The sequence below is a fragment of the Haliaeetus albicilla genome, chromosome Z (genome assembly GCF_947461875.1).
Source record: "Haliaeetus albicilla chromosome Z, bHalAlb1.1, whole genome shotgun sequence".
NCBI classification, from domain to species: domain Eukaryota; kingdom Metazoa; phylum Chordata; class Aves; order Accipitriformes; family Accipitridae; genus Haliaeetus; species Haliaeetus albicilla.
In genome coordinates, this window is record NC_091516.1 from 28,118,619 (window position 1) to 28,135,499 (window position 16,881).

Below are 16,881 nucleotides of genomic sequence, written 5' to 3' on the forward strand. Positions count from 1 at the left end.
AAGAGAGTGTGTATATATATGCATACAGAGTGTGTATATGTACATACTTCATATATACATTACATACAAAATACATGTATGTATTTTACACAAAAAACTCAGGGAACTAAGAGAGAAAAAGTGTCTGATGGATTAGCCAGTCTAGCAGACACTTCTCAAGATGTGTGTAAGAAGTTTAGAACTTGATGCATATGCTCAGCCTTGCCCATCCTGGGCCCATCAAAGCTAATGTACATGCAGAATAGTTTAGTGCTTGTGTATTCGTCAGTGCCAAGGGTGGATAGAATGTTTTCCATGCATTAGATGCAGGCTTATTGAAAAGTAAAGGAGGGTATGCATGCATATGTAGGAGTAGAGAGAAATTCATCCAAACTTGGCAGGGGGGAGGAAGAGTAAAAGTATTTTATACTTGGAAGACGCTTGAAGTAAGTAATTGAACATATATAATTGCTATGTACTAAAAAAATTTAAGTGTTATTCATATCAAAAGGTTGTTCCTCAGTGTTGATATCAAGAGGGTACAGTAAAGAAGTAGTACCCAAATTTGTAAACATTCAAGTTGTGTTTTATGTTACTAACTTTTAATTAAGCTGAAAACAATGCAGCTGCTTGTTTGTGAAAGACAAAGGTTTATGTTTATGACTTTCTGAAAAGTTACATTCACTACAGTACAGCAACTGTGGTGAGAAAGAGTGAAAAACCCCAGCTTCTCTGGAAAAGTGCCATTGTTGATTAATTGCAATATATTTCAACTGTGTATAGATTTCTCGCAGTTACCCAATAAACACACTGGTTTCATTCTTCGGAGACTAACAATCTCTCTTGTGTGCTCAGGTTCATTCCAGTTTAGTACACTGTTTCTTTTGAAGGATTTGTTTTCTGGGGTTGAACTTAAGAACTCAGAGCACCCTATCACACTTTCACAAGCTCTCTCTCTAACGAGGAAAGAAGAGGGAGGAAAAAAAGCTCGTCAAGGCTTGTGCCAGTTACATCCAAGCTCTCAGGGGATTTGTTTTTCTTTTGGCGTCAGATTAGATGTTCAAACCAAGCAGTGTTGTGGGGCTGCGGGTGAGTGTCCACTGAACCCTTAATGAGGCTAATCCCACAGCAGCATATTCCAAGCAGCTAATGGGTGCAAGGGCTTCGCTGACTCTCACATCTCTGCGCGGCGGATGGACCGAGTGCCTTGTTCAGGGGGCGGTCGCAAACATGTTATTAGTGATGACCAGCAGCAGGGAAACATGAACAGCAGAGTTTGCTCCGGGACAGACTAAAACGCCGAGTTTGATGCTCAGGTAAAGAAGAAGGAGAAAAAGTGTTCTTGGTGGGATTTTGCAGCTAGGTTGATAAAGAGAGAGACTTAACCTGGAAATCTAAGCTATGAGTAAACTAAATCCAAGTATAAGTATGGCATGTACTTTAGGAATTCACTGTGGACTTCACATTGTCTTATGAATTAATACTGAAGGAGTATTTATGAAATAAGAGAAAGAGAAGATAAGCTTCTTGCTCTATTAGTCCTGAAAATACTTTGCTATACTTTTCTAAATTTTTTATTACTTTATTAATTCACATTATAAAGAAGACTTTAATGCAGACTGTTTTGTTATGAATGTGTTGATTTCCTCAAGTTATTCTAATTTTGTTATGAAGACTCTATGGCAAGTAACATAATTTATTATAACTCTGAACCCTGTATTTGATTGCAAATCATCTCTGTCACAGAAGGATAACTGGCACAGGGCAATGAAAACAGATGTTTTTGCTTTGGAAGGACAAGGAATTATGAAATGAGTAAATAGTGTACTGTGGCATTATGACTCTGTTGGGTAGGATAGTATATTGTCTGAGATCTAAAAGCTGGGAAGTCTTTCTTCCTGATGTGAATAAACGACTTTTTAAATCAGACTCTTATTTTTGCAATATTACATTTGAAGAAGTATGATGAAAATTCAAATGCAAATTTTTATATTTAACACAGCTGGGTTTCTTTTCTACTTGCAAAGACAGTATGAAAAAGAGTCGGAAAACAAATTTTAAATTTCAGTTTCTTGGTTTTTGAAAGCCTGCTTGTATACCTAAAGAAAAATTTTTCAGTGAAGTACTTGTTCTGGCACTTTTTCTATTGGATCTCGAGGTTTAGAGAAATTGAATTAGCGGCCATTTTCAGAAAAGACAGATTAGGTCTGTGTAGTAAGTGAATTCACCAAGGTAAATTGTTTGCAGAAGAGTACGCAAAATTTATGAAATTTAATGAAGGATATTTTTAGGAAGTCTTGGCAACATGAATGATAATCATATGCTACGTAAGCACTGGAATAGGAGCTGGTTTGGGATGCCATGAAGAAAAGTTGGCTTATAAAATCTTTTCACACTTTCTAGAGAAGATAAAGGGTATTGCAGGCATGTATTTAGTGGTAAAGCAAGCAAGCATGAAGATAAAACTGGCATTATTCTATAAGTGCTCCTTTTTTGTCAAAAATTTACTATATATATATATATACAACAAAGGGGATTTATAAATCTGCAGCTTTGTATCAGTGTGCGTCTTCTTAAGGCAATATGGAAAACTTGTGTACTATTGGAGATTGAAGGGGAGAAATTTCAAGCATGTGAGGTCCATAAAATATGTAATGTCAAATGTTAGCACTGCAATACATGAATAATAATTGTAACTTCCTTTCTTTCTCTACAAAACTCAACAAAAAGAAAAACCCTAATTTTCCCACCTAGTATAGCTTCAAAAGTACTGCAGTAAAAGGATCGAATGAAGTTTGTAAAGTTCACTCTGGATGCCTTGACAGTTCTAGAAAGTTAGTTTATAAAAAGCCTTTCTTTGCCTGAAAAGACTACTAAATTGAGAAATTATTCAAGATGCACTAGACTTCTAAGCTGATTTGACTGTATAATATACAATGTTGTGATGATGATGGTAATTATTATTATTATTATTATTATTGCGTGCATCATAGGCTTGTAAGCATTTAGAAGTTATAATATATTAGAATTTCAAGGTAGTCCATCCTATGTAATGTAAAACTTTTTTTTAGATTTTTCAGAATTTGTATTTAACTGTCCTTTGCTTAAACATGAAACAAACCTTGCCCCACATTCTGTAACATACCAACTGTTTGCTACAGTAAGTACAGTACAGTAAGTACTTACTATAGTAAGTAAAAGTTTTAATGCTTTTAATAGATTTTTCTTCTTCCTGACTGTAAAAGTCATGTTAGGGTGTCTGCCACTCCTACAAAATATGAAGTCTAGCAGATTTTTCAAATAAAAATGCAAGTAGAGCAAAGATAAAATATTGTAACATGAGTGACCACTATATCCAATAAGTTATTATCTTCTGTGAAAAAGGCAAAATAATAACTTTTTATGTACTGAGAGTGATAAGTAATGAATGTAGCTAGAAATTCTTATTATGGTATTTTATGCTAGTAACATTCATTGACTCCAAGAAATTTCCACAGTTCACAATGATTTTCAAAAGTCCCAGAAACACAGCTTTCTGGGTTTAAACATGAAAAACAGGATGCAGACTGAGTTGACAAAAAGCTAACATTAGATAGTTAGTAAGGTAACATTAGTTAGTAAAGGTAATACTTAGATAGGTTACTATCTAACCTCACATAGTAAGAGATAACTTTAGTCAGTTAGGTAATGTTATAAAGGCAATTTTGTATTTTCTCTTTTTATAGAGGTAAGATGCTCAGATTTCCTTTCAGTTATCTAAAGCTCATTTTGCATTATTTAACTCTCAGGTAACTTTGTCATAGTTCATAGTTTATTGTTCTGTCTATGCTGTGCAATTAAATAGGTAATTTTAATACTTAAATACATTTTATAAAATTTTTCTGTTTGAAATGAATTTTTAAAGGAAAGTTTCAACTCATCTTCTTATTAAACGAAAAAATTGAGTTCTTTCTGGGGGAGACTTTTAGAGAGCTTCCTAGAATTCATATTATATGGAGTGAGGACTGTCTAGATAATTAAAAGGATTTCAGAGCTCTGAAACTCTCTTGTTTGTTGTCTTTTTCCTTTCCTACCCATCTATCTTTCTTTTAAAAAAGATCTCTTGTGTATCTGAAAATTAAGACTATGCTGATGGAAGTTATTTGTTTTCCTGTGAATACGTGAGGGAAGATCTTGAATGTTATGAACAGGCATAGCTTCATTGAACTCAGTCAGTTTTAGAGGTTACATCAGCTAGTGATCTGACTCAATGTATCAGAGTTTTTTGTGTCTCATTTCAGAAACAGATCTTCCTTTTTTTTTTTTTTTTTTTCCATTAAGATACCCACATATGAAACTGTATTTTCTGGCTCCATGTTAAACGGCACTCTCAGTACTTATATTAAAAATTGCATTGGAATCACGGTGTTATAAGTTTTATGGTGAGATTTTTTTTCTAGTTTCTGAGATTATTTTTTAATTAGAGCTGACTTAGTTGTATCACTGAAATGGAAATAGATTTTTTTTTAAGTATTTTTAATGTATAGGTGTGTTTTTTCTCTCCATGCAGAAAGCTTTAGAGTTTGAATTAATTCTTCTCCAGTGATTCCTGCTATGAGAATACAGAGGACAGCATCAAAGTCATCTGGCTAGTGAATATGAACATAATCTTAGGAGCTTGTGTTGGGTGCTTAGCTGTAGAAGGGAACCATAGTTCTAATGGAAAATGCTCTTTGCAAAATGTGCACTGCGTATCTGCAAAGTTGAAGTTTTCTTTTGTGTTTGAAGTTTCTCTTCAGTTGTACTGTAAGTTGTGTTTAATAAGCAAACAGAGCTCACGGCATTTCCTTTCTCTTTTTTAGGCACAGAAATCATGGATAGAAAGAGCGTTTTACAAGAGAGAATGTGTTCATATCATACCCAGCACCAAAGACCCCCATAGGTAATTGCATCCTACTTGTATGAAAAATGAAACTCAATTACAAGAAAATGTCTATATATGTGTGTGCATACATACGTATATGGATATAAATAGTTTGTAAAGACTTATTTGATCAGAAGGTGGTTGAATTATACCTAGAGTGGTAGATTCCTATAGGCACAATTCAAAACTTACTTCATCCAAAAAAAAGATAACTCAAAAGTGGATCAGCATCGATGTTTAAGTTCCTTATCTCTTTAGTTCAATATTCAGTGCCTTGAATATTTACCTAAACTGGATGCATGATACACAATACTGTCAAAAGAAAATAATTGCAGTGAACTACCAACTTAAAATATGTGCTAGTCCATGCAAAAGCTGATTATTTAGCCTGATGTCATCTGAAGACAGTAGAAAATGTTCTTTAAGTTCATTTTGTACATATTTAGAACAAAGCATGATTTTCTTAAAATACAGGAGAGTCCAAAGTAAACAAGATCATAGAAAGAAAAGGTAATATCTATACTGTGTTGCTTCCACAAGTAGAGGCTTCAGATAGCAGGAAACTGGTCAGCAGAGTTGAAAAGGGTTTTTTTGGAAGATTTGTAGGCCATTTAGGATTGTTCCCCTGTTTGGTTTATGTATACACATGACTCAAGTTTTCCATTTGTTTAATGTCATAGGTGTTGCTGTGGACGTCTAATAGGACAACATGTTGGACTGACTCCAAGCATCTCCGTTATTCAGAATGAGAAAAATGAAAGCAGGCTCACTCGCAATGACATCCAGTCGGAGAAGTGGTCCATCAGCAAGCACACGCAGCTCAGCCCGACGGACGCTTTTGGAACCATTGAGTTCCAAGGAGGAGGCCACTCCAATAAAGCCATGGTAACCATGTTTTTCTCTTAGATTAATAATGTTGCTAGCTCAAAAAAGGCATTCACAAAGAATGAACAACATTCTTTCTTAACTTTATTTTAAAGTATTATTTAGTGTAAGACCGTAACAAATGTTTTTATGTATCATGTCCCAAAGAATTGGTGAACATAATTAACTGTAAAAGCTGGAGTGCAGTGTAAGAGGGGCTACCTTTATGAAGACCGAAGACGTGCTAAAGTGCTATCTCAATTTTCTTCCAGTAGCTAGCCGTCCCTCTTTTTCTGAATAACTTTAGAATTCAACTATGGTGTCCAATTGCTGAGTGTGCGTGCAGGGCTGACAAATTTGAAATATACCAACTTTCTTTTAATATTCATCCAGACATATATCAGAGGATAGACCAGTTAGACTTATTGGTTCATCATTCAATGAAACAAGAGGCCCAGTGAGTGTCTAAGCTAGGAACTGGGAAATCCCTATTCTGCTACAGATTTCCTTGAGCAAGTCACTTAACCATAATACAATGCTATGGAGCAATACCAAAGTGTATTAATCTGAAGGTATTGCTCCACTAAGTTGGAGAGATGTTTCCAGCACGCACACTAACCCATGCATGTATTTCTTCTATGTGGCATTACATAAAAGGAAGAATGTCTCTGGCTCTATCTAAACTGCAGAACCTGGGACTTTGGGAATGAAAGATGAGTATGTACCTAGCACATTGCAGCCAAGACACTGCTTTGGGCAGCAGTGAGGGCAGAAGGAGGACTCCTGGGTGCTCTGCAGAATAACCTGCCCAGCAACCCATACCATCTTCTTTGCCTGAATTCTTCCCAACAGGTTTCTCAGATCTGTCATGATACTAGATGGATTAGAGACAATGAAGAGCTCAGGTACTATGCTAGCAAGAGCCAGATATTTTCCTCAGGTGGACACATAGGTGCTGGAGATGGAATGATTACTTGAGAGGATGGTTCCATTCACGCAGATGGATGTCTTCTTTTGGCAGAAACCAGAAGATGCTGTTGCACCAAGAAACCGATAGAAAATTAGGTCATTTCTCTGAGAGTATCACAGATGCCTTGTGTTCAGTTGATAACCAATCACCTAAAAATCTGCAAGATCATTGCTGGAGAAAGACTTTGATTCAATAAATAACATTTGTTTGGTGTGAATAAATTGACACCTCCCTCAGCACTGAAATGAACCAAACTGTGCTGTTGGTATCTTCACAAGGAGTGGGAACAAATCAGAATGCTTTTCACCAAAACTGAGAAAGATTCAAGAGATATAGTAACCATCATGCTATTAACCGTATATGGATCTTTTGCATTAAGTCTATCTTTATGAGAAAAGGTAATCACTACAGCTTTTTGACTGATGTCCTTGGAGATCACTATAAAGCAATAAATGGCCCTGCCCAGAAAAGAAGTAATCTTGGGCAGCCCAAGAAATGATGAAGGGTTTAGGGAAGCTATTGATACCAATTTCTTTAAAGGAGTTCTGGTATTTGTTGGTGTTCTGGTGTGTTGGCACAGTGCCACAAGAGAACAGGAGATGCTCCAAGGTATATGCTGTGTGCTCAAAGAAATATACTTGAAGTGGAACTGTGGAGATAAAATTGGAAGTCAAGATGAAGGAAAGAAAAATCCTGTCACAGAGTGCAGTCAGGAAAGAAATCATGAAGGGTTTAGAAAAAAGAAGACAAAAAGGGGTTAAAAATCTGAGAGAACTAAATAACAAGTGAAAATTTAGGGATGAATACAGACAAAACATTTATTGCTGGAAAAATTCTGGATTTGTTTTGACAGTACTAGAGTCGGGAAGGTAGTTGTATCTGCCATCTATTTGTAGTCATTAAACCCCACCCAAAACATGGGAACAACCAAATTCTTCATGAATTAAATAAGTCTATAAAAGCTCCAGAAATTCAATCATCCCACTAGTGGGAAAAGTGCTTCAAATTAAACAATTCACTAAGTATCTCTTTAATGGATGTCCTGCTTTGTTGCCACCAATGAGAAAAACATCTTTCATATGACCAAAACACAAATAAGGAAGTTTACATAACCATAATTTTACATAAAATTGTGCATTTTTTTAAATGGAAAAAAATTTAAGAGCTTTGTTATACTATGGTGTGTTTGTCACTGAAAACATTATGCAGGTGTCCTCATGGTCATATTTCCAGCCCCAAATGTTGTTTTACGGTTTGTTTGTTGTTTGTTCTTTTCTAAAAATATGCTGCTTAGTTATTTTCTAGCTACCGGATGTGAAATATCACTATAGCATAAAGGCTGATTTTTGCTGACAGTCACGGTACGTTAATATTGTGCCTGTTGGCTCATAGAATAACCCTGTAAAGCAGCAAGATATAGCAAGCTGACCAACATCAAGGAAAGCCTCAGTGGAAGAATTGGGCATAAAATTCACTACCTGTTCCTTACTTTATATATTGAAATGGATGCCCACTCATTAATATTATTAAGCAGGGGAAACACAGAACGGAGTAGTATTGTCTGGGTCTGTGCTAACAGCAAAATGGGTAAATTTTTCTGAATCAGGCTACAAGGAATGAAATGGGGTTTATTAATGGAAACCATAACCTTAGATTTATAATTGGGGAAGCTGGTAGTTAATTAATGGAACAGTTTAGTGCATGTAAGACTGATAGATAATTATTTCCTCCACTGGAAGTAACATAATTAGATTTTAATAATATATATACAAACTTGCTAGTAAATGTATGTATACTTTGCATGTATATTTGCAAGTTACAAATGCAGTGATATAATATTATATCAGTTGCCACCAGACAATTAACAGTGGCATCTTTAGCTGTGGAAATGAAAATTACACTGAAATTATAATAGAACACGTGGATTTGGAAAAAAACGGAAAAGATTATTGTAGGTTTACGCATTGCCAATAGAACTGACTGTGCCATTAATTTCATTTGCATAGCTACATAGAATAAAAATTCTCAAACAGCATGAAGTTTGCTAGTACCATTGAGTGTAGTGGGTCTACACTAAAGTACTTAAATCAATAATGTGAATAGCTGAAGGTGCAGCAGACTGTATAGAAACATATAGCCAAGATTAGAACAGATAGGTTAACAAGATCAGTTACTAAAGAGGCCTTTTTTTCAGTCTTCATGTAGCCACAGATGATCCTGCACCACTGTGGTTTTTAGATCTCTATCTATCATGTTTTCTTTACAAGTGGCTCATCTCGTTAATGTTTAAGAAACACATTTAACAGTTTTGCTGTTCACATTTACATTGTTTTTATGGCAGCTTTTCAATTTTGACAGCTGTAAAAAGAAATACGTAAACTTTATTAAGAGCTTTTGCAATAAATCAGTGGATTAAAAAAGGTAGGAAAATTAATAAAATGTGATCTGTTTATATCAGTTGGCTCTTAGTAGTTTAAGAAATAACATGGATGAGTTCATGTAACTATATACTGGCAATTTATTACCCTAACTATAAGAGCAATTATGAAACTAATGTAAGTGATTCCATTCCAATTATGAGCAATATTCTGAACAATTTCAAAATAGATTCTTGTCATTAGTGGACCAATTAAGCCAATCTAGCTGTGATGCATTTTGCACTGAACTCATGACCAAATTAAACCAATATTTTTAATTTATTATCTGCCCTTCCACACACAAGAAAAGCCCTTAGCATTCTTTCATTAATTGGTGTGCTTGGATTCCATATCAACCTTTTTTAAAAGACCACTCTTCACAGAACTGAAATTGCTTTGAGCATGGTTTTTCAAGCTTAGGTGGAAGATGGCTGTTTGAAAAGCTTTAGTGAATTAAATACATTCCTCCTAACAGAATGCATCCAATGATACATTTAATATGCACAATAAAAAGCTAACATGTTTGCAGCTGTAGATGAAATAAAGTTTACTTCAGTGTGTTAAGCTTACTGTTTTTTATGGTGCGTGGAAACATGAAAGAACATCAGTAGAATTCCAATGTACACAACCAGTTTCTTAGACTTTCTATAATTCAGATCCTCAAAACATCATACTTTATTGAGGATATTTGTAAATCAGCCATATAAAAAGGTATCTTTCTGCTTTTAAAATATATTGAGTTTTATCAAATCTGTGTAAAAAGGATCTTAAAAGCCATCAGTGCTCTTGAGGGAAAAGAGACTTAATCCTGTAATTTGCATAAACCATGAAAAAGGCAGCAAATGTTATTTTTGTTACAGTAAATTAATACTTAAAGAACATTTACAGAATTTAAAAGATGGTGTCCTACGTGGAGAAAAAGGGGAAATAACATGGAACAACGTCTATTCAAAGCCCATTAAAATCAATGAGTGTCCTTCCACTGTTTAACAGAACTGCGATGATGTGTTAAGAAGTTAAGAAGAAGAATAACTTAAAAGGAACCAGTCCGGTTTCACTCTAAGTGACAGTTTTTCTGTTGAATTTAGTGAGAATTATATCAGGCCTATTTTGTATGTGAAAATCACACTTTGAGGGAATCAGTCTTTAGCTTGAAGAAGTGTCTGCAGTGATGGAATATTATTTAAGGTAGGTGAAATAGCCACCCAGTACCTGCATGCATCAAAGAGAAATAAAGGAGCAAATTTAGACTGAAGATCACAAAATGTTCTGAAGATATTTTCTTTGAAGACATACAACAAAATTCTGAATCTCTCTATTTTTTTCACTGAGACTCTCATCTGCAGTCATTCACCACATACTTTAATGACACAGCTGTGTTTGAGTAACAGAGTAGTAATTTTACCACTTAGGAACTTTGACTTTTGCCCTAGGAGCTTGGAGTCCAACTTGCAAGCATCTGGTTGTTTGACTGATGATGGGCACAGTTATTTTTCAGGAAACGACTTGATAAAAAGGCAAAACAACTATTGGTGTCAAATGGCACCCTTGCTGACTACTTCTATGCTAGTTTAGGGATCAGATGGGCATGACAGCTTGAACCTGATGATTTACCATTTCACAGTGTTATGCTGATGTCAGTCAGGTCAGTCCGTAGGTTTTTTGGTTCAAAACTGTACTTTTGCTTCCTATCTTTCCCTGCTCTGCTGACAGATAACAACTGAAGTCTTGCATCCTATCCATACACCACTCCATAAAGAAGGGATTAAATCATTTGCCATTAGAACTGATCACTTCTACAGCTGACAGATACACCAGACATAGAATTTCAGGGTAACAGAGCAGTGGTTTAGCTTAGATATACATTTAAATTTTAAATCTGCCTCTGGAGGCTATAGCAAAAGAATTCAGGAATAGCAGAAATACTCATTAAGATTCTAAACAAAAACTGAAAAGGCTGAATATTCTGCTACAAGATTGAAAGAAATGAATTTTTAATATGGACAAAAATGGCCTTATAAGTGTTTATTCATAATTTAATGCATACTTTGAAAGTGATGACAAAAGAATTCTCTTGTACTTACTAGTTAACATGTTAAGTAATGGCAAAAGAGTAATCCCAAGCATATCAAACTGAAAATGGCCTCTGTAAGAGCAAAAATGAATCAGACAGTCATAAAAATTAAGGTCTATGCACAGAAGAAAAATCATGTTTGTTGCCATTGCCCTTCTCAAAAAACTTCTAAACCAGTAAAGCTTATCCATGATGATTTAAATTTTAATTTATGTGAAAAAAACTCTCAGATTTATTTTTGCTTACATTTCCTCTTTATAAAGCAAAATGAATTCTTATCATAAATATAGAGGGGATTTGCCTGCAGTATAAAGAACAAGCAGTTGTTTGTAATAAAAGTTGTCTACTTTTCAAATAAATGTAAGAAAATATTTCTTCTTTGTGATTCACTATTTAGATTTATATTTATTGAAATTCAGAGGTCTTAGTGGATAAGAAAATGAAAGAGATTTTAGCCAGTTAATACATAGGCTTAAGAAGGTGGTGAAGTCACACATTCTGCGGTATAAAACAATGCTAAAGAATAAAAAAAATGGTCACTGGCTGAATTAGATAATACATATCTGATGCCATTTCTGCTTTCATCTTAATATCATCCTGGATGATGCAGTGGCCTCTGTTTTCAACAAGTTTGTATGGCCATTACTAATATGAATTAATTATCTTCTTAAAACTCCCAGTCCTTCTTCACCAAAAACCAGACTAAGGTACCAGTGATCCCAAAACATAATCTCTATAGTTTGACCAGCAGAGGTTTCATGTAGGCCCTTTGAAGGAAGTTGTCTATCTATTAATGCCTGCCGTGTTAACAAGGCATTGCCCTTTGCAACCTCAGCTCTCTCTAAGGGCAGAGCAAAGGGAGTAAGGATCAATTTCCTTACAACCCCTCTGATGTCTTAAAACTTTGACAGCCCTCGAATTCAAATCAAAATTATTAGCTTCACCATCTGGTCAGTGGGATCAGGTGCCATGCAAGATTTTCTCAGCACCGATACAGAAAATTGAATGGGTAGCTACTGAGAATGCAGTTCATGTATGTATAAGCTCAAGGGTACATTATGCTCTTGTCAGACATGAATATTGTATGTTCTTTGTCCATTAGCTGTCATGAATTTGCCTGGCTGCTGCAGAGAACATTACTGATGCACTGGAGTGAATGTGCATTCCAAAGTTCTTGCTCAGCTTTCAGTTTGGCTGTGCCCCCTTGCTTTCCTGTGACTATTTGCCCAAATGGGCTTCTGCTTTCAGAAATGTTAAGAATGGTTATTCACTGTGCAACAACCCAGTCTTGCAAAGAAACCTGTCTATTAGCAATGTCTTCTGGAAAAAGTCCTTATTTCTTGCTCAACTAGAAAGAAGTCCACTTTACTGTCATATAATTTACTAAAAAAGAACAACATTTTGGCAAGAAATACTGATTAGACATGTTAAAAAGGGACAAAATGATTACATAGTATATGTGGATATTATTCTACCTGGTATGTTACAATAAATAAGTTAGAACTAGGCATTCCTCTGACTGAAAGCAAGGGAGCCTGTGTTATACACCTGATGGCTGTGCTGACAACCTGTCAAGGGAAAGTCTGCTGAAGTAATTCTATATGCATTGATTCAATCAGAAGTTTGATAGATAAGTGGCTTTCTATAACCCGTTTTATTCAGTTAAGAAGGTCCTCCCAGATCTTACCAGCTATAGAAAGAATTTTACCCTCTTACAGCCTGTTTCTGCTATGCAACTAGAATTCAAAAAAGTATCATCTGCCCTGTTACGGGCTTTGTGAAACCCTTCGTACATCAGCAACAGAAAGAGCAGGAGAAACAGCCTAGAAAGCCAGGCTTGTCAGGAAGGGACAGGTGTGTGTATGACATGGTAGTGCTGTAGAAATTTTGAAGGCAGTTGTTGTCTTTGAGCACACGCAGATGGGCATGACCTCCCTTGGGGCAAAATGCTGCAGATGTGATGTAGCACAGAAGAGCCAAGAGCTGGAAGTGTATAAATGAGTTTCAAAGCACTTTTAGGGTCTTGTGTCCTGTTAGGCAAATTCATGAATCTATACAAATCAGTCTGTAAGTCATTCATTCATCTGAAAAGTACCTGCTTAGTAGCCTTGCTCAGTTTAAGCTTATGTCTGCTTGCACAACCGAGCTTGTTTCTGTTAGTCCTACCTTTTGAGAGTTTGATTTCATTAACTTGAAAATAAGATATGAGTGAGCGCACAGTTGTGACTCTGACTACCTAGGTCATCTTTGGCAGACCATTTAAATTTTTCTCCAGTTTTTGCAGCCGTAGATTAAAGACATTTATCTTTCAAGCCTTGCTAAGCATATTGAAACAATTAATGACTTAATGTCCTAAATAAAGGAAAATTGCCCATCCTGTGAATTGCAAGTGTTCCGTTATTCCTAGTTTCCTAGTTTTCTAACTTTCAAAAAATGATCAAGTTAGCAATTAGTTAGTGCTTTTGTCATAAAGGTTGCCTTTTTTCAGTGATCTATTGGGCATAGATCGTATGTATTAGGAACCAGTGAGTATAACCAATCTTTTTTTCTCTACTACTGCTCTTATTTCTGCAGTATGTACGTGTGTCTTTTGACACAAAGCCTGACCTTCTTCTGCATCTGATGACCAAAGAGTGGCAGCTCGAGCTCCCTAAACTTCTCATCTCTGTGCACGGGGGCCTTCAGAATTTTGAACTTCAGCCAAAACTCAAGCAAGTCTTTGGAAAAGGCCTCATTAAGGCTGCTATGACAACTGGAGCGTGGATATTCACTGGAGGAGTAAACACAGGTAACAGCAATTGAAATGAAAGCACAGTGGCATCTAGGAGATTTCATCACAGTAAAAAACTAGGACTGATGAGATTAAGAAGCCATTCCATGTTTTATTTTATTAGTGTTGGCTGTACTATGTGCAAACAAGAAAATGCCAAGTTCATACCAGCTTGGCAGCTACCAGGGAATAAAAGGTTTGCTAAAGCATGAAAAGCACACTGGGGAGCTGAAAATAAAGCCTCCTGTGAGGCAATTATATTAGTATATTGCCAGTGAAGACTTTATAAGATCAACACTAAGCTACAGGGAGGGACTACTAACCAGAAACCAAAGAAGTCAAACTCTTATTACATAAAATGGAAAACATTTTCATCCAGAAAAGACCTTTATTTTATCTTATAAGATGATGTGAACTATGAAAGGAAAAAAGTTTCTGTTTTGTGGACATGGTGGTAAACTTTATCATGAATAAGTGTCACTTTTTCCTTTCTTGTAGGCAGCTTGACCTAATTTTTTTCTATTACCCCTCCAGCAAGAGCAATAACATTTCCATTTCTATTCGAAGTTCAGAACATCTGGAACACACCATATGGGTTTCCTAATGACCCAAGATAACAGCTGGCCCAGCTCTGCTAGGAGATGGCATGTAGGTTTTGGGAATAAGCTACAAAACATAGTTCTCCAGATAAAAAATGTTGGGCAGTGGCCTCCCAGTTACCCTTCCTGAAGGAGGCAGAAAGGAGACAGTCAGGGGAAAGTCAAAGAGTTCTGCTAGAGAGAAATGCAAAAAGTTTTGACCTAGGACATGTACTTGTAAATTCTTACATCACTGTCATTTGCTGCAGTAACAAAGCTATAATTTATTATTCTAGTAATCCCACAGAGTGTGTCCTCTTACTGTCTATGGATAACTTTGTAATCACTCTATCATGCATTAATTTTAGTGCATTGTGGATCAACTCCTACATATTTGAATATGAATGCTTAATAGGAGTCTTAGACTTTTTAGTTTCCAGAGCACATCAAATTTAAAACAATAATCAATTTTATCACAGCAGCAATATAAATAGCAAAGAGGCATAACTTCTGAAGTGTTAGATAAATAGACAGACTCACATGTATGTAATATCCCTCACATCTCTGCAGATCAAGGAAAAAAAATTGTTTCGATGTTGACCTGTGTACTGTCATGATAATAGTTACGTTATTTGCCAGATACTTTTGTAGTGATGATGGCAAAGACAGATATAAATTTTAAGTTAAAAACACATTAGAAAACTGTAGATATTGTACACTCGTTGCAGTGGATTACCACAGGAACTGTAGGAATCAAACTACAGAAATTTAGTAAAGAAGAACTGACTATAACATTTGCATTTGGTAAGTGCATGGCTGCTTCATACCAGTTTTCAAATCATCCAGGTTACAAATGCCAAAACAATACAAATGAACCAGGAAAGTCAACATAATTACTGTTGAAAAGGATTTTTTTTCCTGTATCAAAAAATTACCTAGACATAACAAAGAAGTTCAAGTTGCTGTGTATTATTTTAAAAATATAATCCAGAAGCAGTTCTGCATTATCAGTTAACTCTCATTGCTGTTTTGATTTCTGGAGCAAAGCAGTTGATTGCTCCAGGGCTAGGTTTTCAAACTGTGTAGATGAAAATTAAGTGTCTTATCTCTATGTGAAATTGTACAAATTGAGAATTTCTGAGTACAGTCTGTTCTGTTGATAATGAATTTTTAAATCAGACTACTCTTAAGGAAAAGTATAACTGAAAAAGTCCTGAAATACCACTGTTGGACTGAGAGTCAGTGATGCAACAAGGATGATGCATACCTGGCTATAACCAGGACTGTTAAATGACTTAAACAAGTTGTTCTGAATATTCGTGTCATGCTGAAAGTTGATTATTCTACATAGCAGAAGTTTTTGCAGTCTGGATGGATTTACTGCTTTGAATCCTTTGGGTTGCTGGATCACAGCTTAATTCATAGCTGATTGCAGGTACAGGGGTTTTTTTCATTTTCCACCACAGGAAGGAAATTAGACTCCAAGACTCAGGGGATTTGTTAGGTTGTGGGGGGTTTTCTTACATGGTTCATTTACAGTGCAGAAAAACTATGGCTAAAATCACATCTATTGTGTGACTGTTGCAATTCCAATCCAGTCATCTTGAAATTGTGGATTCTGGACAAGAAGCAAACACAGAAACTGAGTAACAGATAACAACTGCAGCAAATCCACAGGTCTGCTTCAGTGCAGCCACATCATAAAAAGTTATTGATACGCAGGTAAAGAAACTGTTTTATGAAAAGGAAAGAGGAATGGCACTTGTCGTCTGCACAGAGATCCACAGAAACACGGACAAAGTTGGCCTAAAGCATACAAGGAGCGTTACCAGAAAGCACGTGGAAGAGAGCTGGGGAGCAGCCATTCTCTCTGTGCTAATTTCTGTTTTCTCACTGATCCCCAGCAGGTTTTCTAATACTCTGCTGGAAGCTATCTCAGGTGACTGAATTGGTTCAGAAAATATGGTAGAATAGCTCACCACAGAGTAATGTAATGATGTTTTCACATTGCTGTCCTTTATTCAGACAGAAGGGAACATTTGTGTGCAAGCTACACTTTTGGGGGGGCTTGGTGGGGCAGTAATTCCTGTGCTTCTTTCTATGCTTGGGAAGGATACAAATGCTTGCATGCACATATGTTTGTGAATACAAGTGCAGATAAACAAGTTACAGTCAGCTGTCAACATTTCCATTCTTATTTCTAGAGCTATATAGTTTTTTTTCTTGCTACTTAATATTTTTTAAATTTCATAAAATGGACTTACAGTTCTACTGTAATAATAATCAATAGGAATATATTCATAGCTGTACTTAATTGTAGGTATAT

The 16,881-nt window shown here is 35.8% G+C and overlaps 1 protein-coding gene across 6 annotated transcripts in view; it reads left to right on the forward strand.

Moving 5' to 3' along the window:
• The window catches only part of TRPM3 (transient receptor potential cation channel subfamily M member 3), a 463,193-nt gene that overhangs the window by 310,991 nt on the left and 135,321 nt on the right, over nt 1–16,881 (forward strand). For all 6 annotated transcript variants that reach the window (XM_069777358.1, XM_069777355.1, XM_069777356.1 and 3 more), the window contains exons 2-4: nt 4,821–4,900; nt 5,563–5,767; nt 13,782–13,995. In XM_069777358.1, coding sequence (XP_069633459.1) covers nt 4,821–4,900; nt 5,563–5,767; nt 13,782–13,995 — 499 coding nt within the window. The remainder of the gene's footprint in view (nt 1–4,820; nt 4,901–5,562; nt 5,768–13,781; nt 13,996–16,881) is intronic.